At 49.8% G+C, this 23,479-nt stretch overlaps 1 protein-coding gene across 1 annotated transcript in view; it reads right to left on the reverse strand.

The window, feature by feature from the left end:
- Nucleotides 1-7,263: 7,263 nt before the first annotated feature.
- Eif4e3 (eukaryotic translation initiation factor 4E family member 3) overlaps nucleotides 7,264-23,479 on the reverse strand; it is a 30,476-nt gene continuing 14,260 nt past the window's right edge. Inside the window, exons 3-7 of the mRNA XM_027931884.2 lie at nucleotides 20,143-20,237; nucleotides 19,289-19,349; nucleotides 16,903-16,969; nucleotides 13,335-13,490; nucleotides 7,264-9,169 (exon numbers count right to left, since the gene is read on the reverse strand). Coding sequence (XP_027787685.2) covers nucleotides 9,123-9,169; nucleotides 13,335-13,490; nucleotides 16,903-16,969; nucleotides 19,289-19,349; nucleotides 20,143-20,237 — 426 coding nt within the window. The 3' untranslated portion in view covers nucleotides 7,264-9,122. The remainder of the gene's footprint in view (nucleotides 9,170-13,334; nucleotides 13,491-16,902; nucleotides 16,970-19,288; nucleotides 19,350-20,142; nucleotides 20,238-23,479) is intronic.

Raw genomic sequence — 23,479 nt, forward strand, 5'->3', positions numbered from 1 at the left:
GCTTCAAATATAATTTTTTTTTTAAAATTCCCAGTTCAACTTTGAAGAAAAGGAGCCAGTAGCTGGTGTGTCCTAGCTGGAAAGCCAGTTTCAGGGCCAATCTGCTCACGTGGACCTGAAACACGGAGGCAGGTTAGCAAGCACATACTCGGCCCACATGAGGGACAGAATTAGGAACAATCGCTGATGCTCAGAGCCAAGAGACTGGCGGATTTGGTTGCACCTTTGCCACCAACCATTTGTGTGATCTTAAATAACGTTCTTAATCCTGGGTCATTTTCTTCATTTGTAAAGTGAAAAATTAGAAGCTGGACAGGGATTCTTTTTTCCTTCCCATCTCCTTTGTCATAGCTAACGAGACTTTGCTTTAAAGACGAACTCGTTACGAATCACAAAGTTCTTGTCCGCTGGAAGCTGGCATGCATGAGAGGAAGCCGGAGCCACCGTACCGTGGATGTCCCTTGGCTCTGGGAACGACTCATCTGTTCCCCTGGACAAGTTGTGTCACACTCGACCTCAGTTTCCACGTACAGAACATGGAACAATCATAGCTCGGCTCCCTTAGGGCTCTGGGGAGAAGAAATCTACATGCTTAGATGGCCTGGAACTTGATACCTGAGCCATCCTGAGGGACGCTGCCAGTCTGCCCAGGCTGCAGGAACGTGTGGGTCTGTCCAGTCACTGATTGACAGGGAGACACGTCCCTAGGTGCAGAGCGTTGCACTTCCCATTCAAAAGGCTTCTTATGGGTGACTTTTGTAAGCAAAGTCATAAGAAAAACGACAAAACTGGTGTTTATCACTTGTGACAAAGCCAGGGAGAAGTGCAGGTGCCAGCATCGGCGGGGACAGTGGGTATTCCAGTGAGAGGGAGGGGCGTGGAAGCAGGCCACCAGGTCTGTGTCTTGACCTGCTGTTGTAAGAGTCTTTTGTTTGTTTGTTTGGTACCAGGGATTGAACCCCCAGGGGCACTTAACACTGAGCCCCATCCCCAGCCCTTTTTTATATTTTATTTACAGACAGGGTCTCACTGAGTTACTTAAGGCCTCACTAAGTTGCTGAGGTTGGCTTTGAACTTGGGATCCTCCTGCCTCAGCCTCCTGAGCCGCTGAGATTAAGGACAAGAGTCTTCTTTAACAACTCACTGAGTTACGCATTTGTTTTGTGTGGGTTTTCTGTACCTTTGTTTTTATAGGAAAAGGGTCTTAAAAAGTGACTCTCCATAACATCGGTGCATACTTAACTCATGCTTCCTGACTCCCCAAACTTTAAAATGTCACTGTGCAATGCACATTGGTGTGGGTGTATTATTATTTATTTTAAAACATACTTTAAAAATGTGTCTTGCAAGAACAGCTTTGAAGTATGTGCCGTACCTCTGTGGAAGCAGCCTCCTATGGAACACTCTTTGAAGCCGACCAGCCTCTGTCAAAGTTTGATTGGATTCAAAGATGTTTGTTTTTTGTTTTTTTTTTAAAGACACTTGAGAAAGCCACAGTCCTGTCCCTCATCCCTTGATGACCTTCACGAAACATCACTTACTTTTGCCTGAAAACGGAACACAGCCCTAAACTGTGCCTTCATCTCCACGTTTCCCCAGAAGGAGAGCACCCCAAGGCCTCAACGTGTCCTCAGACCTGAGACCCCCCCTCTGGACCCATCCTGTGTAGAACCCTATAGGTGCAAAGCCCAAACGATGGAGAGGAAGCTGAGGAGTCGGGGCTTGCCCATGTCCTCGCTGGGCTGGGCCCCACATCTGTACAAACCATGCAGAGCCCAACAAGTTCACGATCACAAAGCCTGGTGATTTATGCCTGCTCGTTAAGCATGCTTATGATTTAAACTTATTTTCTCTGGCAAGAAATAAGCTAGTCAGCACCGCAGCCCAGCCAGATGATTGGAAGGAGAAATCTATTTCAGTGATACATATTTGAACTTGCTGAGCCTTGTAGGGGCTACTGCTGTCTTTTCTTCCTATAACAAAGGGCCTATCATCCTGGAAGAGTCCAGAGATTTTTAACACATTCACTAGAGAAAAGCGGTGAGCACTTCTTGCAACAGCAATTATTGGCACCTAAAGAATCCCGTGGAAAGAAAACACAGGCAAGGGTCTTGGCCTCCCACACACCATGTATCGGGCGGGGGAAGTGGGGTCTCTGCCAAGAAAGTCACCAGGAACTCCATCCAAACAGTGCATCCGATGACCAAGGGCAAGGAGAATGAGAGGTGGCGGCAACAGGCTCAAACGTGGCAAAGAGGTATCATGAAATTTTAAAACCTCCCATTCCTGGTGCCCTGCCCCTCAGAGAGTTCATTAAATTTGTTGTGTTAAAATTAATTGGGCATCGCACATGTGATCTCGGGGCACTTGCTTCTACAGCGTGAGATAGGACCATCTGCAGGTGGATGGAAGAAATTAGGGTCTGCTGGGTTTGTGCTGTTTTTAAAGGGGGGGTATTGGACAGCCGGAGAGGAAGAGCACATTCACTTTGCTTGGCCCAACGGGGGACCACTGAATCACGTGGGCGAATTACAGTTCGAAAGAGGAAGAGAGTAATTGACTCGTTCTAAAGCAAAACCATTCTGAGTTTAAGGATAAAGAAAATTAATTCAACAAACAAGATGTGTTTTTTAAAGAGACAACCAGGAGCCCCATGGCCGACTGTGTTCCACAGAGGCGGGGCCCATAGAAATGGCTGCTTCTCACCAGAGTGCCAGGCGCTCAGCTAGGAGCCCCAAACACAGTGGGTGGAAAGTTCTGACCCATGTGGAATGAACAGGGGTATGGAAGTCACCACACACACTTGGAACTTAATTAAGATTCTGCAGGGTGGCTGATAAAATTGCATAGAGTTTTAAACCTGCAGGATTAAAAAAGACATTTCTACACTATAAGAACCCAAAGACAGAGTGGGAAATCAGTGGCAACAGATCAGGAAAGATCTCAAAATAAAGTTCTGCAAACTAATAACACTTAAGCACACTCTGTAAAAATTTAACTTGAAAGAGGAAGGAGCACCATTCATAGCAATCGAGTCCCAAATTAGAACGCAGCAAGAACTTTGGCATGAATAAACATTTGCACTAAACACATAAATCACTGCATTTTCAAGTAAGAAGAGGACAGACTAATCTTACCTTATTGCTGCAAGAGGCTGGAATAAAAATTACTGGCTCCTAGAAGCAACTTTCACATGGATCCGAACATCAAACACCACACACAGTATAAAAATCAAAAATAACTAGAACAGAAAAGTTTTCAGTCTGACCTTAAAAATACTGAGCAAATCACTAGATGAAGCCAGATCAAAAGGGAGGGCATTACACCAGCTTGTAGCCAGATGTGAAAGGGTCCCCAACGGCACAGGGCACAGATGGTATAAATGGGGGCGGGGGGCACTGGGGGATCCAAGACAGGAGGCCAACAAACCTGGTTCAGCTTACGCAGGTAGGAGGCCACAGACGATGAATGCCTTTCAAGCAAGACAACTGATAAGATTTTAAATTCGGAGCAAAGGATGCTCATGGTCTCAAGTCGAAGTGTGCTCATTAGTTCACACTTCTAATTCTTCTGAGCAATAATTCAAATGAAACTAAATTGTGCAAAGTTAGAATGACTCGTTACAAATAAATATTAAGAAGATAGCATTCATGCGTTAAAAAAAAAAAAATCATACCAGAGGTTGAAAGGCATGTTACCTGATTAAGTTCTGCAAAATTTGGGAGGAATTTATTGTGTGCTCACAAAATTAACAACTCCATTTGAAAACACAGACCCTATAGATTCATTGAAATGTTCAAAGTCCTTTAATATGCCCTGTTCATTATATAATGAAAAGTGCTGAAACTAAAAAGCTTTTCTTTAAAACTGCTTCTTTGTATGTAAAAAGAAAATAGGTGCCATTCATGTTCTATAGAGAACTCAGAAACACATATATTAAGTTCATGCTCATTTCTCTAATGCAGTGTTGCTAGTTTAATAAATCCCAAATAATCACTTGTTCCAAAATAAATGTTAAAAAAAATCCTGACTTCAATATCACACGTTGAAATTAGAAATCTTCTAATTCTGTGAGTTTGTAACTTTCTCAGGCAAAAAAACTCAAAACGAAACACTTAACACAGATTCCTTCTACCTTGCGATTTCCGAGGGACACAATAGAATATCCAAAGGCTCTCTTATTGGATATTCTAAAGCACATTCAACACACACATATAAGATGGCACTCTAAATTTTAGGAGCAATGGAGAACAAAAAATATTGACTTCACAATGACTTGCTTCTCCTGTGCAGGGTTTGGGGACACTCACTGGATTTTTCTGAGACTTCCATGTATTAAAGAATCCCTTCAGTTTAGTAACAGCTTTGCTAAGCTACATTTAGAAAGTGACAATTAATTTTAGTGGAAATTCATTCCCAGGCTACTTTGATAGTCATCTGCACAGTTTTGCGTTATTTTACATGCAATTTTATAGCTCTATAACATTCATTTAATCTTGTTCAATGATGCTGAACCCCAGATGCTATAAGACATTATAGAAAAGTAGTTACTGCGCATATGGAGTAGCTACTTTTTCTGAACGTTAATTTCTTTTCTCTTAACAGGCTGAAATGGTATTTATAAAAGAGAAAAGCCAGCACTCTGCATGTGAGGTTTTATATTAAGGACTTCCAGAGATGGGCTGCTTAGGATAGCTGTGGTCTTGGCCATAAAGTTCTTATTTACGAGCATCATCTACTCAATCTTGGTCATAATGGTTTTCGATAGCTTTTGCAAGATTGTTGATGTTTCAGATTTGAATCAGGACTCTCGGGTATTGGAGCGGGCGCGGCAGGGGGGGGGGTGCGTTTCTCACCTGTCATATGCAGAGGTTGGGTAAGACCAGGTATTCTCAAGTGAGGACCATCAGCATTAGGGTCACTGGGGGCCCAGGTAAAAATGCAGATGTCCAGCCCTCCCCGACCTCCAGGGGAGCTGGACACAACCCCAGGTGAGTGAACACCTGGGATTCTTTTGTGTGCTCAGAAGCAAGAAGTCCTGGAAGATGATCTCAAAGGTCCCTTCTGTTCTCAAATTCTAAGAACCCCTGAGTTTTCTCCTAAATATCTGGCCAGGTCAGTACCATGAAATCAGGGACTTGTGGCTTCAATGTGTTAACAAATAAGGTCTTGAATTTTGATGCATTATGTAAAAGATAACAGAAAACGAGCCCGGAACAGTATAGTTGGGCAGGTAGGGAATCTCCGGGGGGGCCTTTTGCTTTTTGAGAGAATAGAGGGAAACCTGTCTAACTGCTGCACGGGAACTCGGCTTGGGGGGCTCTTCTCTGTACCTCGCCTGTTTCCTCTTTGCCCTTGGTCTCCTCGGTGTCAACAGAGAAAGTTATCCAGGCTTTTTATAGTCCTGAGCCACCAAATCCAGAATCGTTCTAACTGGCCTCCGTGTATTAAGAAACTCCCACAGTGCACAGGCAGCCCACTTTCTTTGGAATGAGTGAAATCTTCCAGAAACCCAAAATACAGGAAAGGTGTGTGTCTGTGTCTGTGTCTGTGTGTGTGTGGGGGGGGGCGGGGGGAGGGGGGTTACATGCTATGTTCAGCAAATTAAAAAGGAAAAATAAATCCTATCTTTTTGTCTTCAGGCATACTATTTGATAAAACACTTACTGTAGCTCTTATTTGTATGTTTATTTACTCTCCATGACTGCCCCTAGGGCCGATGAGAACTGAGGAGTCGATATTTTTTTTTAAGCGTGTCTAGAGAGTTCTCTCTTTAACCCATTTTTATCAGGTGTGCAAGAACTAAATGTCGACCACTAAGAGTGATTTTCACACCTTCTAATCTACTTTGTATAAAAGTCTCAAAGCAACACGCAGTAGGATCTTCAAACAGTCCCACAAACATGGCTGGGCAGAGTCTGGGGCGGGCAGGGGCCTGTTGGCTGGGAGGCAGCGCCACCCAGTGACCAATGCAGATGTTGTCAGCTCTAGGTCAAAGTCGGGAGCCTGCAGAGTGAGCCTCATGGCCAAGGCCAAGTCACAGCAGTCAATTCCAGACTCCAGCCCTCAGGGTGGGCCAGAGAGGATGAGGAGCTATTTACAATAGGCGGCCACGTCTGTGCAGACATTTAGTGCTGACCAGGGAGACCTGCAGGGGACGCTAGGCCTCCACAAGGAGGCCAGTCAGAGGCAGCGGGCTCAGACTGGAGCACTCAGCTCTGGTCTGCTGGCCCCATGCCCGGGGGAGGCACCGTTGGTAGGCTGAATACTATATCTGCCACTCCCCACTCCATCTAAGGGTCCTCCCACCGGGCAGTCCTGTGACTGTGTGTGGGTCAACAGAGCTAGCCCAGGAGAGGCCAGGGCAGAGAGTGGGCGTCACCTAACAGTTACTAGGATCCTGACTTCGTTTTCCTGTTCTTTCCCTCCATCAAGGGTACCACGAATTTATACGACATTATATTCCATGTAGAGGTTTGCTGTAAACTATCATCATTTCAAACACGAGGGAAAGCTGGGGTGGAAGAGAAAACCTAAACATTGAGCAATCTAGCACTTCAGAAAGTGCTTACACAAAAGAACCCAAATGCCTACAAGCCAGTCTCTGCGGGGGCTGCTGGCCCTCACCTACGGGGTCCAGCTCTCCTAAGGGAAACAAGCCCTATGGTGTGGCAGTCACAGTTGTGGGGGTGGGGGCAGAAAACATATCAGCTCCAATCCAATTTCCTGGCTCTGTGTTGCAGACCCTAACAATTTGCAAGAAGGGAAAGTGAGCCCCTTGAACTCCCTGTGGCTCTCTTCCCAGACTGCAAGGCCTTCCCTAACCAGGACCTGGCTGATGGACCCAAGATCCGCCCCAGCGCCGGCCAAGAAGGGTGAACTGCCTAACACGGAAGAAGTCACATGCCCTGCGAAAGATTTCCTTCTATCTCAGAGGAGTATTAGCTTCTTTAATCTAAGAAGGTAATGAGAGGTTTTTAAACTGATTAAATCAGCTTAGTTCATACAAAGTCTATTATGACTAAATATTCAATTAAAACAATTTCCAAAGCAAAATCTGACAAAAATCCACTCTTAAAGTAATTTAGATGATAGGTTCTTAACATTTGGCAAATTAAATCCTTCTCATGGTTAGTATTTTCCTGAGGGTCAGAAATAGTTGCAGAAGTTCACTGGGACCAAAAAAAAAAAAAAAAAGAAAAGAAAATCTACTCTGTGTACTCGTCAGGTTCCAAGATCATACACAGTAAAAACTGGAAATCATTAACATGAGCCTAACATTCCTATTTTATTTTATTTTTACTCCAAAGGCTACAAACAGGCAAAAGTTAAACATGTCATCACAAATGCTTTAAATAAAAATAAAAATTCCAAAAATAAAAATTCCTCAAAATCCATTTACTTTATGGAAATATATATGACAATTATACTGAAGTCGATTTTATCCTTTTTTTCTCATCAATCAGAAAAATACGTATATTATAAAAAAGAATTTCATGTCCAGAATAGTTTTTTTTTAAATCCTTGAGGAATAATTCTAAAAGAAGATGAATGTTCAGAGAAACGTATGTCGTTGAGAGATACAAGTCCCAGACTTTTACTAAATGGACTCAATATTCTTATACCTCATAGTGGAACTGCTGAAAAAACTCGAGTTTAGAAAAAAGCACTTTTAAAAACGATGATTGGTGATTATCATGGCTGACGTGGTTAGTGATGGGAGGGAAGGGGAGGGACCTGTCACCCACAGGCGCTGCGGACGGTCGACTATCTGAATGGAGAGTCTTACTCAGGGACCGGAGCTGCCTGCCACAGGGTCTGGAAGTCCTGGTACCTCGAGGTCTGGGACACGTGTGCCTGTACCATTCCCACGACTCCAGCCGGCCAGGAGGAGCGGGCGCCTCCTGCACCTGCCCTCGCCCAGGTAAAAGCACCCAGTGGGGCAAAGCTGAGAGAGGGGAACCGGCACGTTTTGAGTGGGTCCCCTGTTCCCCACGCGGCCATTTCCCTCTCCTGAGACTGGTGATTCTTTGGCAGTGATTACACTATACGTCAGCAACACCAATGATCAATATGGGCAGGAGGCGCTCAAAGCTCAGTGCTGGGAATGCTCACGTGTATCTCGGAAAGGAGATCTAAGCTCCTTCTCCTAGGTGACAATGCAGGGGACAGCTGCCAGGCTAGAGGCCATGGGGATCCGGATTGACGGATCAGGGCGGATCGGAGGAGCAGGGCTCTTTCAACAAAACGTGATCGAGGGGATCTGGGAAGTCCTCAGTGGGGGAAAACACCTCAACAGTGGAAGAAGCTCAATTCAAACACTGAAAAAATGATCGATTCCTCTTTCAATTGGAAACAGCAGGTTTACTACCAGGAGAAATCCCAGGCCGCGGCTCCGAGCCGTCCATGGAAAGGCCCAGCTGAAATTCTGGTTGGACGTATTTCCACGGAGGGTCCCAGAGACCTGTAGCCTGATTTCTATTCTGATACTAAAATGTGCTTGTAGTTTTCATGTGAGGCAACTCTGACTGCTGCTTCTCTTTTACGGCTTAAGGAAAAAAAAAAGTTTTAAAACAGAAAATGAGAGAGAGGTGTGTGATGTCAGGGCAAAATCAGCCTAGGTGTGGTTTTCCTTTTCCCTGGGACACAAGAAACAATGGCCACAGCTCATGGTTTGCAGGGATGTGTCACAACAACCAACCCGGAGCCAGGCTCCCCCAGCGAGTGCTCAGACTAGCTGGTACGCGCGCGGCTTCAAAGACTCATTAACTAGGGGAAGCCGGGCCATTCAGAGTGAACAGGGAGTGCAGAAAACAACAATTAGCCCCAAGAAGGAATTTTAAAGGGCCAAAAAAAAAAAAAAAAGAAAAAAAATCAGAGTGAAAAAAACAGAATTTAAAAATCAAAAAAAAAAAAAAAAATCTTAAAAAAAAGCAAGGAACATGACGGTAGCAACCCACCCCACCTCCCCCACCCCACCTGCCGCTGTTGCCACTGTGAGTCCTAAACCCACTCTAAATTGACCAGCATCGGGCTTCAGAGGGTCTTCTCTTCACTCTCCCTCCTGATAAGACCGTTTCCAAAACCACTCAGCAAAGGACAAAGAATTCTTTAGAGTGCAATTAGTGTTTTCCACGTCCACCTTCAAAAGCATGATGCTCTTCATGGGCTAAAGGACAGAAAAAAACAAAAAAAGAAAAAAAGGAAAGAAAACTTTAAGCAAAGGATGGGCCAACCCTCCTCCAGGCATCTCATTCCGCTTCCCCAAATTCTGGCAAGCGCTCAAACACCTTTTTTTTTTCTTTTCTCTTTTATGCCAGTGACTGTTAGCTAAGGCGTGCACTTCCTGAGAAACGCAATCATGGAAATTCAAACAAGGGATCAACAGGCAGTGGGCATGCGGCCTGTCTCTTCTTGCTGGGCCTGCAAGGGTGACGCATCCCCAGCGCTGATGGAGGGAAGACGGTGGGCTGTAGGCGAAGACCTCAGGGAGCAGGCACCCAGAAGACGCACAGGGCCAGGCCAGCTGTCCCCGACCATGCACCAGCCCAGCCCAGCCGAGGATGCAGTACACACCAAAGCTAAAGAAAACAAGAACCAGGCCAGGCCAGCCAAGTCTCTTCTGCTTCCCTGCTAAACTCCTGGGTCTTTCTTTTGTCCCCTCTTGCCCCAGCCTCCCAAGGGATCCTCAGCCCCCTGCTGTCTGGCTAGCAAAATTAGGAATTATAATTGCCAACTCCAGGATAAAAAAAAAAAAAACACGCTACCACAAATGTTTCCAAAGACTTTTAAAGCAGAAGACTGAAAGGGAGACACCTATTGTAACAGGTCCTCCGAGGCGAGGGCCACGTTTGGGGACCAGCTTCTGGACCTGGTTAGTTATCACTGTGGAGCTGGGTCTGATGGAGCCAGGGAGATTCAGGATCCCGTGTGCTTGGTCCCCACCCTGGCTCCACTGCAGTGGGTCCTAGGGAGACTCAGGTGGGCTGCCCCTCTACTTCTGAAGCCCTCCCCCTGTTTTTCAAACAGACTCATCTTCAGACTATTGTTGGGCAGTAGACGTCACGTTCTCTTCTTTGGGCCAACACCAGGGAGACACAACAGACAGCCCCCAGGGTTACCTGGGGTTGGTCGAAATCCTGGGAGTGGCCTGAAATCTGACCTAATTTAGTGCTTCTTATGGCTATCGCTTTGCAAGTATTTCCCTGTGCTTGCTTTTTTTCTTTCTAAGGAAGATATTTTAAGGCAGACATGAAAGGAAGCCTGGTTTGGCCTGCCACGAAATATTCTGTGCTGCAGAGTCAAAGAAGCCACAGACAAGAGCAAGGCTGGTCTACAAATGATAAGGCCAAAGACACAGACAGCCCAGAGACTCTGAGTACTTCCAGGTGTGAAGAGCAGTCTGGGCTAGCCTTCACGTCAATGTGGCAAGGCACACATAACCGCTGAAGCCAAACTGCACAGCACTAGGAGAGGGGCCCCGGAGGGTGCTCTGGGAACCTCAGGGCAATGGGGTGGGAGGGGAATGGATAACTGCTCTCCAAGCCAGGGGGGGGCCAACTTTTCCTGATAGTAGCACTTCCTGTTGCATTAAAACAGCTACAGGAAATATGGATACCAACGGGCACTTGCACAAGCCAATGAGACTACAGACTCTGAAATTTGATATATAATTTTCATGTCTCACAAAATATAGTTCTTCTTTTGATTTTCTTCCAGCTATTTAAAAAACCATCCTCTGGAGCACAGGTGTACAAAAGCAGGTGAGGAGGGAAGGAGAGGGAAATAGAGACCTGGCTCGGATTGCTGGTTTGCCTGCCCCTGTTTTCAACAGTGTTCACTTCAGGGAGGACCCTCGGTCACACCTGGGATGTGTGTATATATGTGTGTGAGTGTGTGTGTGTGTGTGTGTGTTACCTGTACACTGTGCATTTCTTTCTTTTTTGGTACTGAGGATTGAACCCAGGGACACTTAACCACTGAGCCACATCCCCAGCCATTTTTATTTTTTGAGACAGGGTTTCCCTAAGTTGCTTAGGGCCTTGCTAAGTTGCTGAGGCTGGCCTGGAACTTGCGATCCTCCTGCCTCAGCCTCTCGTATGGCTGAGATTACAGGTGTGCACCACTGTGTCCGCTGTGCACCATGAATTTCTTGCTGAAATAATTAATCTGTGTGGAAACCACGCAGCAATGGCCAGTCCTCACCCAACCCCTAGAGGCTGTGACGGAACATGCTGGTGAGCTCCACTGTTACCCAGCTTCTACACACTGGTGGACACTGACAGAGGAGACCATGACCAACACAGAATAAAGGTCGGTTGGCCATTTCTACCCGAGGTTGGGAGCTGTGGGTCCTGATTTTGGGGAAACCTGGCAGGGCCCTGCTGAGTCAAGGTAGCACTGTCCGTCTTCCCATTCCAAATTCTGAGAATCTTGCGAGGTTTACGTGCTCTTATGTGCCATTACAGTGTGGGTTCTGCTGAGACTGTAGCCAGTCCTGCGTTGCTCACAGGCTTGACCTTGGCCCCTACCGTCAGGTTTTACCCACCTTGATCGGCTGGCAGGTGGATCTGCCTTCCCATGTGGCTTTTCTCTCCCACCACCTGCTACCACAGTGCCAGGCAGAGTCCTCTGCCCTGCTCCTGCTGCCTGGTCATGGCCGATGCCCTACCACCAGCCTAAGCGCCCGTAGCCTGATCGCCTAGTGAAACACGCACACCAATGCTGAGCCTGCGGCTACGGGAAACCTGTTCTTAGGATTCTGAAGAAGAAGGGACCTTGCAGATCATCTGCCGCCAACCTCCTCCATGCCCAGGTGAGAAAGAAAGGGAAGGTGCCGTGGGAGGGCTGCTCTGGGCTGCTCGCGTCCTCAGAGTCAGCACGGGCCGCTCAGAATGCTGAGGGACGTCTCGGCCCCTTCGTGAGTGGCAACAAAGCCATGCCCTTCTGAGTTTCTGCTTGTCAGTCTTGTGGAGCAGAAAAGAGCCTTAGAGGCCTTTAAATTTATATCTGGGGTAAAGATGCAATCAATGTGTCCCTGAAGAATAAAAACGGCACCGACCAATGTGGCCTCTCCACGCTGCATGGCCAGCAGACACCTGCACAGTGTGTGGCTGGTCTCTTTTATTTAACCTTTCCTTTAAAATTCAAAGGATTGGTGTCTCCTGAGCACCTGCAGCGCCCCATCATTCTCCCCAAGCCAAGCCTGAGCTGTCTGCAGGTGCCCGGACGATTCCCTACACGGGGCCCTAGTTTTCATATTAGCTACCTATAGACCAACACTAAACAAATCTGCTATTTTATTCTTTTTTGGAAAGGAGTTGGGGAAAGTGAGATGATTATGACGTACGTGTATTTCAGCAATTCTAAGATGCTCCCATCCCGCCCCCCCTCATACCTGAGGAACTATGGAATCGAGATTGTGCTCAGAGTGTAATTGGAGAATCTTTTTCCCCCTTAGTAATAATAAGAAATGGGACCTCCTATCATCAAGAGCATCTTAGATTTGATGAAATACAGTAGTTAAAACAAACAAACAAACATGGATTAGTGACTCTGGGGACAGTTTGGGACGTAGGAAATTTATCACACATCTGTAGGGCTGTCCACTCTTTCGACTCCCTGTTCAAAGTGTACCCTGAAGCTCGATCTACCCAACGCTGGCTTAGCAGCCTTAGGGTGGTTTCATTATGAAGAAAAGATGACTGTTTCAAAAGAACACACAAAGCAATGCACGTGGGTCACGATGAAGACAAGGGTCACACAGCTCTTCACACTGCTAACATTCCACACTGTGCACGGAGTCCTGCTCCTCTCTGGACCCCAGCCCGCGTCCTGAGCCAGGCTGAGGCCCGAAGTAGGTTCAGCCATGCCTGCGCGGGATGAGCGGCCCCCCCAGACACAGACGTTATACATTATAGACTCCCGCTCACGAAGGGTGATCGAACATCTACCTGCTGGCTCATATAATAGCAGTTTTTTTGTTATTGTTGTTTCCAATGGAGTCTAATTTTTGTGTGTGTGTTCCTGAGAAGGACAAATTCAAGTTCAGATTTAAATGTTTGAAACCACAGACACAATGTATTCTTCCTTCTCGGAGGCCCGCAGTTAGGCAAGGATAAAGCCTCATTTTAATTTTGGAGACAACTTGTTGATTTAACAAAAAAAAAAAACCAAACCAAAACAAAACAAAAAAACCCTTTGGTGTGTTTTGTCACCTCATCTGAGTGGCAGGATTTCAAGTGGCCCTGCCTGTGCCTGGCCTACCACATGGTCTATGTTTGAAAGTCTGATTGAATAAGCTGCAAAGTAGTAACTAAAAAGGAAGCACTTACGTTTATAAAATACGGCCTTAAAGGAGATGTGGGGCAGGAGCTCATGGATCTTCTCGAGGACGGTGGCTTCACCCACCAGGGAGGCGTCTACATTCCAGACCTGGACGACATCTTCCCGGTCCCGCACGCTGACACTTACTCCTATGACTTCGTCATCTGTGGGAGACGGGGAAACAGGGCTGAGATGGCTTCAGGTCTGTGGGATTACTTTTAAGCACCTGTGCACTTCAAGTCAGGTGGGGCGGGAAAGCGGGGTCTCGGAGGTCTCGTGGGGAGTTGTTTTAATGGGGTACAGCTGGGAAGGCAGTGGTGTGCACAGCACAGTGGTCTCATCCCCCTGGGGGGCTCACATAAAGTGCTCCAGCCAAACGCATTTTCCAGGTAAGTCATTTTGCCCTTTAAACATGTCACCAAAGCTTTCTTTCCATTTCTTACCCAGCGATGAGGCTTTCTCTGCACAGGTTGCGCAACCCCTGCCCTCAGAAAGCCAAGTGCACTCGAGTGAACCCTTCCCTAAAGCCTTGCTTGGTTGAAAGAACGTCCCGACCCTTTGCCACACTCTCGCAGAGCCTGGGGTGGCTGGTCCCTTGGCCCAGTGCTCACTGGGCCTGGACCCTGCGTGCCCAGCTGCACATCTGCTTTCTGAGGCTGGCCTGCTCCTTCCCTGGGAACCCTTCCCGCCCTCTGGTGCCTCCCTCCAGCTCTCTAGGCTTGCACTGAAGGGTGGACTGAGAACCAGGGACCATCTGTTAGCGCTGTGCGGGAGGCAGAGGGACACTCCCTGAGGGTCAGCTGGCACCGTCCTTCAGCGCATGGCCATGGAGGCTGCCTGCACGCATTAGCAGAGGCTTTTTTAAAAAAATATTATTTATTTTTGGCTTTGTTTTTTAAATGAATCTGATTCCAGATTCAGGGCTGTCTCGTGGACAGCCAATGGTGGCCACACAGCAAGGCTTATTCACTGGTACACGCTCTCACGGCCGCTTTGCCGAGGTTGTTGGGCAGGGAAATTGATATCAGCACAGGCCTCGCTGCTGGCCTTCCTGTCCACGGCAGGGCCATCGGTGGGGGATGTATGGGAGATGAGCCCCACCACCAAGAGGAAGCTCTGCTTTGGAAACGCGCTGCGCCTGGCTCGATGGGCTGCAGACCCACGTGTTCACGCCCCCCTCTCTCCGTGGTCTTGTGCAGGCTAGGCCACCTTGGAATCTGAGAAGGAGTTCCATAAGGGCTCGTCCAACTTCCTCAAATCATCTTCAGCAAACAATTCCTCTCTCCCTCTCCCTCTCTTCCTTCTCTCCTTTGTAAAAGCAATGGAACCTGGTAGATGTGTACAACACTGACTGCCTACAGAGATGTCCAGGAATGGACAGGATGGGACCAAGGGTAAGAAGGGGCACTGGCGGCCCCTCTGAAGGGAGGGAGGGTGGGGGGAGGCTCTGGGGGCTGGTGATGTCCTGCTCCTTGGCCTGTGTGCTAGTGACCGGGACGTACGTACTCCGTGAACATCTACCAGGCTCTAGGAAGTGTGGGCCTTGTATGTGCATCGCATTTAGACAAAAGTGAAAACACACACAAAACCCCACCCTGCCTCCTGTGGAGGCCAACCTCAGATATGGTTCTCATTTAAATATAGAGTTGCTAGAGCTCAATGATACATTTCACATAAAAACAGAATTATCAAAGGAAGAGGGAGGCTGGGAGGCCTTCCACCATCAGGAGAGGCCAAGAGGCCTCTAGACCAGCCTTCTGGGGAAATCTGTGCATCCCGGCTTCAGGACGGCCTTTTCTACACCACTGGTCGGCAGGAGAGGTACCAGGTGGGTGCCAACAGGCTGAACTGTCTGGGTTTGGGCTGGGCTCGGCTCTAGTAACCTGGTAGCTAAGAGCACTGGCCATTCCAGAGCGTGGTCAAACAGCCCAGCCCACACAGGCCCACCAGCCAAGAAGCCCTGTCCATACACGGAATCATCCAGCAGCACAAGACAGCACAGCCAGGAGGAGCCACCGCTCCAAGGTGACAGACGTGGCCCAGAAGGACTCCTCACTCAGTGCTGGGCATGTATTACTTACACTTCTCCCTGGTTCTGGAAATGGGAGCAATTCCTGCACAAACTCCCTCTCCCAGGGCTCCACGTGCTCAAGGCCATGCACAGGAGGCCCAGGGTAAAGTAGCTAATCTTCCTGCAGACCCAGAAGGAATCACGACTTTTAAGACACTTTTACCTTCACCTAAGCTTTGCCTCACATGGATAACAAGTAGTGGAAGAAGTAAACAAAACCAAAGTGGAAATATCTGAGATTGCCGGGGAGAGGGGTGGAGATGTGCCGGGGCGGGGGGCCCTCGTGGTGTGCACTGAAAGCTCCCCAGAGGGCCACTGTGGAAGCCTTTCAGCAAGGAATAGTCAGAGCGATGGTAAATAAGAGTCAGCTGAAGGCCTAAGTGAATTCAGGCGGATCAGAGAAGCTGTTATGCTAAGGCCTACCTCCCAAGCCTTCAGAAAAAGGTCCAACAGAACTCTACCAGGCAGCTACGGGTCCTCTGTGGGGATTCCTCATGGACGCAGAGCAAAACTGAAGTGCTGGCCGAGGGGGGCGGGCGCCCGGTCAGGGGAGGAGCTCGACCTCAGCCTGCAGGAGGCCCCGGGTTCCATCCCCAGCACAAAAAGGAGAAGGGTGCTCACGGGGCCCCCGTGTGGACCCCTGGGGTATGGCAGTGGGCGCATCCCGGCCCCTGTGAATGTCCTCTCTGAGCAAAGGCCAGGAAGGATGAGAGGAAGGGGCAGGGACTGAGCAGGACGGAGGGTCCCTGCCTCCCTACAAACCCTACTGGACACCCACGCACCTTCCCCTTCCAGAAGACACCAAGGAGACAGGGAAGACAAAGACCAACTCATCCAGGGCCCTCGGATGACAAGGGGTCTTTTCTTTCTGCGTATTTATTTTGGACAGATGGTGGTGGATACTGTGAAGCTGAGTTATGTATGGAAATATTTATAGGCTTGTGCTGTGTGCGTGCACACACACCTGCGTGTCTACATATACTCCTTGGTATCTGCAGGGAATGATTTTAGGACCCCCATACTAAAATCCATGGATGCTCAATTCCCTCATATAAATAGCACAGCATTTGCATATAAGCCCCTTGTACCTTAAATCCTCTCGAGGGCCCTGATACTACACAGCGACTTACGTTTGTGTTATACACCAACATCAATGCTATGCAAATAGTTACACTGTACCGTTTCAAGAGTACAAGGAAAAAACAAAGTGTGTGTTCCATCCAGGCTCGGTTTATCTTTTCCCATATTTCTGATCCGTGACTGATTGAATCTGTGGGTCAGAACTCCTGGATGACTGTTTACATATGGCAATACGCCCATGCACACAGACATCCATACCTAAGACCAAACCCTGTGGTCACATGGAAAAAAAATGCCAATAACTTCACGGTTCCCCAGTTGTCCCCTTCCAAACATGCAGCAATAGTACCATACGGACAGCCTTGTGCAGACGGCCAGCGGGACAGAGCCTGGCGGCGAGGAGGACAGAGTGGCCACTCCCTTACCTGCCGCTGCACAGCCGGTGAACTGTTCCCCGATGGTGGCCAACAGGAGCTCTTTCCAAACCGTGGACTGAAGTGGGAGCATAATAAAAAGACAAAACACAGTTTCAGACGACTGTGCTCAGTAGGTGAGCGAGTCCCAGTCCCTCCTCACCCACACTGCACGTGGCCACACCTACAGCCCGCAGACGGCGGGGTAAACACCTACCGTGGGCACGTGGTATACCGGTTCACAATCAGCGCTCCCCAGATAGACACGAGTGATCAGAGTCAGGCCAGCCAGCAGCTGGCGCGTCCCTGGTGAGGCTGGGAGAAGGGCAGGGGCAGGAGGCACTCCAACAACGGTCATTTTCTGGTTTCTTTACCTCTTCCTGACTTGAGATGATTGTATTTGAGAGCTACTGGTAAAATCCTTCCCTTTCTTCCTTGCATCTGATGAAGCACTTCAAAGGTCACCCCAGGAAAGAACGCTGAAGGGAGTTCAAGTTCGCTGGATCCTAGGGACTCCCACAGTTCCATTCTCTGAGTGGCAGGTTTACGTGTGACTGTGCGATTTCCCTGGAAGGACTCGTCCATGCCCTGTCTGCCTCCTGGCCGTGGGAAATGCTGGAGCTTGGCCAGCCCACATCCACTGACACCGTGTAACGTCCACGTTAAATCTAACGTCCTAGAGGACCACCAGCCCTCTTCCTTCCCCCACTTGAGAAGTTGGTCCCCTTTGTCTGGCCATAACTTAGCACTCTGTAGTCTCCCCTCCTGGATCCTCGGAGGCTGATGGGCAGGTTAAGGGACTGAGCATCCGTCTCCATGGCTGAACAGACCAGTAACGATGGGGCTGACCTCTTGGGATTGAGAGAGTGGCCTCCATTAGTGAAAATATCCAATGGCCGAGCACCGCGATTGCAAGGACACAGCGCCACCTTCAAGATGGTCCCATCAACAGCTGCAGGTGCACCCTGGGCCAGGCACTGGACACACAGTAACTCAGCAGGCGGGTGTTTGGTGCTTCCTGGGAGCTGACGGCAGCGCGCCCTTTAACCAAGCAACCGCCCTTCACCCGGGAGCTGAAAGGTGGCCCCCCACCCTCAAGGAGGTTTCCCCTCTCCCCTAGACTGTCCCTCCTCATCTACTGGTCTTCCGCCTGGAAGTCCTCCCTTCCACCTTTTACCTGTGCAACTCTGGCCCTGTGCTGTGTTGGGGACGAGGCCGGGGTGGGTGGAGATGTCCAGGGTGGGTGGAGATGTCCAGGGCAGGGGAATTCCCACTCCTATTCAGCTTGAGGGCGACCGAGTCCACCAGACTTCCACTGGGCAGCAAGGCCCAGCAAGTCCAGTTGTTTGGGCTCCAGGCATAGGAAAGTTTCCCTGGGACCAAGTGTGGCCCAGAGGCTAACAAAGACAGTGGACCCGGACAGCAGGGCTGCTTCCTCCAGAATTCAAGGTCTAGTGCATCAAGAACCCAGAAAGACAAACAGAATTCTCTGTGAAACCTAAGAACAAAACCTACGATTCCGCCCTTCCTTTCATTTTCCGCGGTCTCTGTGAGGTGGTAGGGGGCTCGTAGGCCTGGCCCAGTGTGTCCTTTGTCCCTCTGATATTTTTGTCAAGTACGCCTAGTAACGCGTCTTGGAGGTGCACACCCGGGTGATGGTTGGTACCCCGACAGGTGAATCCGGTCCTATTGTTAAGTCTGTGTTTACGGGAACTTGCTCCAGCTCAGACATAGGATTCCCAGCGACATTTCAATCTTGGAGCTTCTCCATTAAAGGTGAGGCTGGGCAGCTCTTTCTCTTTGTCCATTTTGGTGAAGCTCTGTGCTTTCCTGGGGCTGAAGACAGACACTTTTAATGCCCATGTTTATTTTCAGACAATCGAGGACCTGGAGCCTACTCCCACGCCTGGAAAACCCAGGCTCCTAAGGTGTGGCTTCTGCAAACCAGCCTCCTGCCAGGCCTCTGGGAGAGGCCAGGAACAGCCTCCCCAGACCCAGAGAAGGTCACGATGCACAGCCTGTCCTGCACCCGTGGTCACTCTTGGGGGCACTTTGCCAGTCCAGGGTTGAGGAGTCTTGGAGAGAGGGATCCTGCGTCCCTCTGAGGAAAACCAACTTCTCCGTGTCAGTTGGGCTGGCGAGGAAGGACTGCAGCAGAGACCGTCGGCTGTCTGCAATGTGAGTGGGCGCTGCCCCCACACCATGTCCACACAGGGCACAGCGATACACTTGAAGGTGACAGTGTAAAGAGGAACATCGCCCGGGTCAGAGAGGAATCTCTCACCCTGAGCCTGTTGGGAGACCCACGGGCCGGCTTCTGAAAAGCCCAAATCACCCCAGCACGCAGCCCCGGCAACTCCAAGTGCACCCGCTCTGGGAAGTGACGGAACCAACCTACCGTGCTGTCCTTGGGGACTTTCATCTTCCAGACGCCGCCCTTGGCATTACTGTCCTCTTCCCTGGATCAAAGAGCAACATCCACAGTTACACCCAATGGCACACAGTTCAGCCTGGCTGAGAATGGGCACTGCTGCCTGCAAGGCCTGAACAACTGATGACCTCAAAAGCAGAGCCCGCGGCCGTCCTGGGTAAGCTCCCCCGTCCTTGAACTGCAAGGGGTGGGGTACAGAGGGCAGAAAGCAGAGGCCAGGGCAGGCAGCGTGTCAGAACAGGGTCCCTAATCTCAAGGAGGTGGTGCTGAGGCTGCCTGGACCCTCGGGGGATGGAGGATGAACACACAGCCCCAGCTTACACTCCAAGTCGTGTTTGTGGGGTACCTGCGAAGGCCATTTGTCACCACAAATAGGAGGCCACCTGAAACCCACCCAACCAGGAAAGCTCCCGGGAGAGCATCGAGGGCTGGTAACAGCTGCAGACCCGGATCTGAACCCATGGGATGACCCTGACCAGCGGACTGGATTAGGGGCTCCAGAAAAATCCACTTGGGACTCCATTTAGGTTTCTGTGTTTGCTACCAAGTGAGCCAAGAATCATTTTCCTGTGAATAGTGAGAGCATAGCAGACCGGATGAAGGTCTGAGGCAGGACTTGCTGCTAATTGAGACTCTGACCTGGGCAAACTCAGTGTCCAACCCTCTGGCCCAGGCACTAAGCTATTAAGACCCTGGGCCACAGCCAGAATCACAGGCTTGCTCGGGGTCCACATGAAAGACACTCAGGTGAAAAGATCTCTCCCAAGGTCCCCAGCCATCTCCCTCCCACTGTGACCTCAAGTCACAAGTTAGACACTTACCAAAGCGGTCGCCTCTCTCCTCTCATTAAGTGGTAACTACATCTCAAAGGCAGGCTGGTCACAGGGGGTATGTTATTGTACACACTCCAGAATATCTTTAAGAGAGAAGATGATTTGTTTAACAGACCCAGTAACGATTTACCAAGCCGAGTCACATTAAATCCTATCCTTTTGAAATACATTTTGCTCGGTATCCCTTCTGAATTGCTGCTAGAAAATGTAATATGACTTTAAAGCGTGTTCCTTGCCAACGCGGGGCCCGGGCTGTCTGTCAGGAAGCCGTGTTATTAGTGAGCATTCCAGGCAACTTGTCCACACACGAATCTAGGAAGGCAACACCACAACAGGGCTGAAGCTACCAGGCTGTACCTGGGGTTTTCCCTCAGTAAGTGGATTCTGTCTGCACTTGGGACAAAAAAATGCGTCTGTGCGGTAGACAGTAACCACTGCACTACCTCTGTGAGTCCTACTCCATAAAGTCATAAACCTGAAACACACACAAAAGAAATGTTTTATGAAAAAGAAATTATCAACTGACACTGTGAAAAAAATGTTTTCCCCCTAGTGCATAAATGTTTAACTAAGTTTGTCCAGTTAACTTGCATTGTTACGGCAATTAGATCTTTTTATACTTCTGAAGACTCAACTTGAAAAATCACATGAGCGTGTTTGACTACATTCACGTGGGTTTTATTATATATTGGAATATGACTTTTTTCACACAGAAGGATCCACATCAGTTACAGCTTTATGGTCACTGGTATTCTGTTGTCAACTAAATGACTTTGTCGCAACCTGAGCAAGACACACCGAGGGGAGGGGACCTTGATGGTGGTCTTCCCATGGGAGGCCTGGGGAGTAGGTCAACGTAGATGGCCATGACAGTGGACCCTCACACAGACACTGCCCTGACAGAGGAACCTCTCCTGACGCAGTCCAAGGTACGCACCCTCCTATCGGATCACGTTTCCTTATAATGGGTCTTGGGGAGGAGACCATGGTGCCTGGGCTTGGAGGTGTGAAGGAGAGGAACTGGCGCATGCTGTCCCCTCTATGGGCTACCTATCTGCACCCTCCCCCAATTCTTAGGACACAGGAACTGCTGTGAGGGCAGGTGTGGGCTTCTGAAGGCAGGGAGTGCGTCCTTCTCCACATGAGGAGGCAGGAAGCAGCCGCTGCCTGAGAACCCTCTGTTAGCAACCAGCCTGCAGCTCAGGGAGAGCCTCTGAGGCCCTAACCCGACGGCCTTCCACAGACCAACTCCTCAGTCAGGCGGCTGGACCTCCCAGAGGAGAGGAAGTCTGGATGTCACCGGCCGCGCACAGGACGAGTTTGCCCCCCCGTGTTAACAGGCTGCACAGGTTGATTAGGAAGACTTTCTGGTGATGATAAATGATGCTGAGATTCTATTAATGTAAGAAATAGAAGTTTCTATTCTATGTCAATTTAAGTTAAGAGTCCATTTGGGAGGAATACCGGGTAGCACATAGGCACATGGGACAGGTGTGGCTGGTCTTGGAGGTGACCCAGCAAACGGCTGAGGTTGCCACAGTGCTTTCAGGGTGGACTTCTCAGTCTTGTGACAGGCAAGGCTGAAAGACCCTGGGGACAAGGGAGTCCTCCCCTGCCAGTCTCACCCAGCAGGACACTCTGCATTGTGCCACACGGAAGCCTGGGCATGCTTGGAAGTCACATTTGGCTCCGTGCTGCACTCACCAAGGACACAGAAGCCACCGGAGAAGCTGGAGATGGAATCAGCACCAGAAAACACCCTGCGCAGAACATGGAGCTTTCCCAAGATGGAGAAGGGAAATAAATTCAACTCCAGGTGGACGGAAGCTGCTGGCTGCAGTGAGGTGTCAGGGGGTCCTCTGAGGTCACCGCTCGGTCAGGGGAGTGAAAGAGAACTGAGCTGGGGCGGAGGAGTCTGGCCCCATGGGCACAGTGTGACCGGCTGCTCCCTTTGGACATTTGGGCCACTGACTTCCCATCCTCGGTCTCCGCCATGATAAATAGGCATGAGAATTCCTCCCTCACCCCTTGAACTTGGGTTTGCACAAGGGCCTCAGAGAACAGAAGGATGGATCGCATCTTGATGTGAAGCGCTCATTAACAGGTGCTTCTTAACGTAATGAGGTGCACACATACAGGGATCAGACCTGATGAGGCAGGCAGACGGTCAGTGCCCACAGAATTAAAGCGTTGACACATGGTCACAGAAGGCAAGAAGTGGATCTGCAGGTGACTCTCAGGTCAGCACTAGCCTGGCTCCTAAGCACCAGCAACCACTCCCGGGAGGTTAAGGACACTCGGGGTGACCTCCCTGATCTATGGGTAAGTCAGATGTGCAATCCAGGGCACCGTGGCCCGAAAGGGACCACCGGACACAGCGGCACAGGCTTCTCCTACGTAAAGCATGGTTGGGGAAGGAGAAGATGCCCCAGCACGGGACGGGGACTGGAGCACTCGGGGGATAACAAGGAAGACCTGGCCATGGTGCAGACTGCCTCCGCTGTGACTGTGACCTGTTCTTGCTCTGGTTTGTCCTTCTGCCTTCCTGCAGGCCAGCATCCCATGCTGGGAGCAGAAACTGACCCCTTGCTTGGGCACCAGCCGGACACAGGCTGGCCAAACCAAGCCAGGCTGAGCCACACTGCTGCCCATCAGCCCTCTCGGCTCTCCACGACTGTCCTTCCCTGTATGGTCCTGGAGCTGTGGCCAGAACGGGGCGACAGGTTCCTTAGGAGGGCGCTAGACCAGCTGTCGCCCTAGCAGGGCCACACTGAAATAGGGTGCTTCCTGCTTGGCCACCCTCTCTGCTAACTGGACTCTCCTGGGGGTGGGTGGCAGCAGCTGGTTGCTAAGTCCCCAGGGTCAGGCTGCTGCAAGGACTCTGTCACAATAGGGGACACAAATGACGGCAGAGGGGCTTTCCATGGTCCTTGGGACACTTCCCGTGTGCCTGACCCACAGCCCGTGGAACTCTGCCAACAGCAGGCAGAGTCACTATCGTGGTTTTTCTCTTCTGTAGATGAGTAAAGGGTTACAGAGAGGCCAAGTCCCTCATCCAAGCTGCAGGGTGCCAGGTGGGGCACAGGAATCCGGGCAGCATGACCACCCTGTGCCCAGCCCACCCCATGAGTCAGTCAACCACTGAAGCAGAGGACGGAGTCAGGAGCCCTTGAGTAAAAGCTGGCAAGACACGACCTTCCTGAGGGCCACGACCTTCCTGAGGGCCACGCCCTGCAAAGTACCCGCCTGGTCCCATCTGGCCCTCCCCCAACCTGGGTGTGTAGGCACAGGCCCTGATGACACCTCACTGTACAGATGGGGAAAC

This window comes from Marmota flaviventris, chromosome 20 (genome assembly GCF_047511675.1).
Source record: "Marmota flaviventris isolate mMarFla1 chromosome 20, mMarFla1.hap1, whole genome shotgun sequence".
In the NCBI taxonomy this organism is placed as follows: Eukaryota; Metazoa; Chordata; class Mammalia; order Rodentia; family Sciuridae; genus Marmota; species Marmota flaviventris.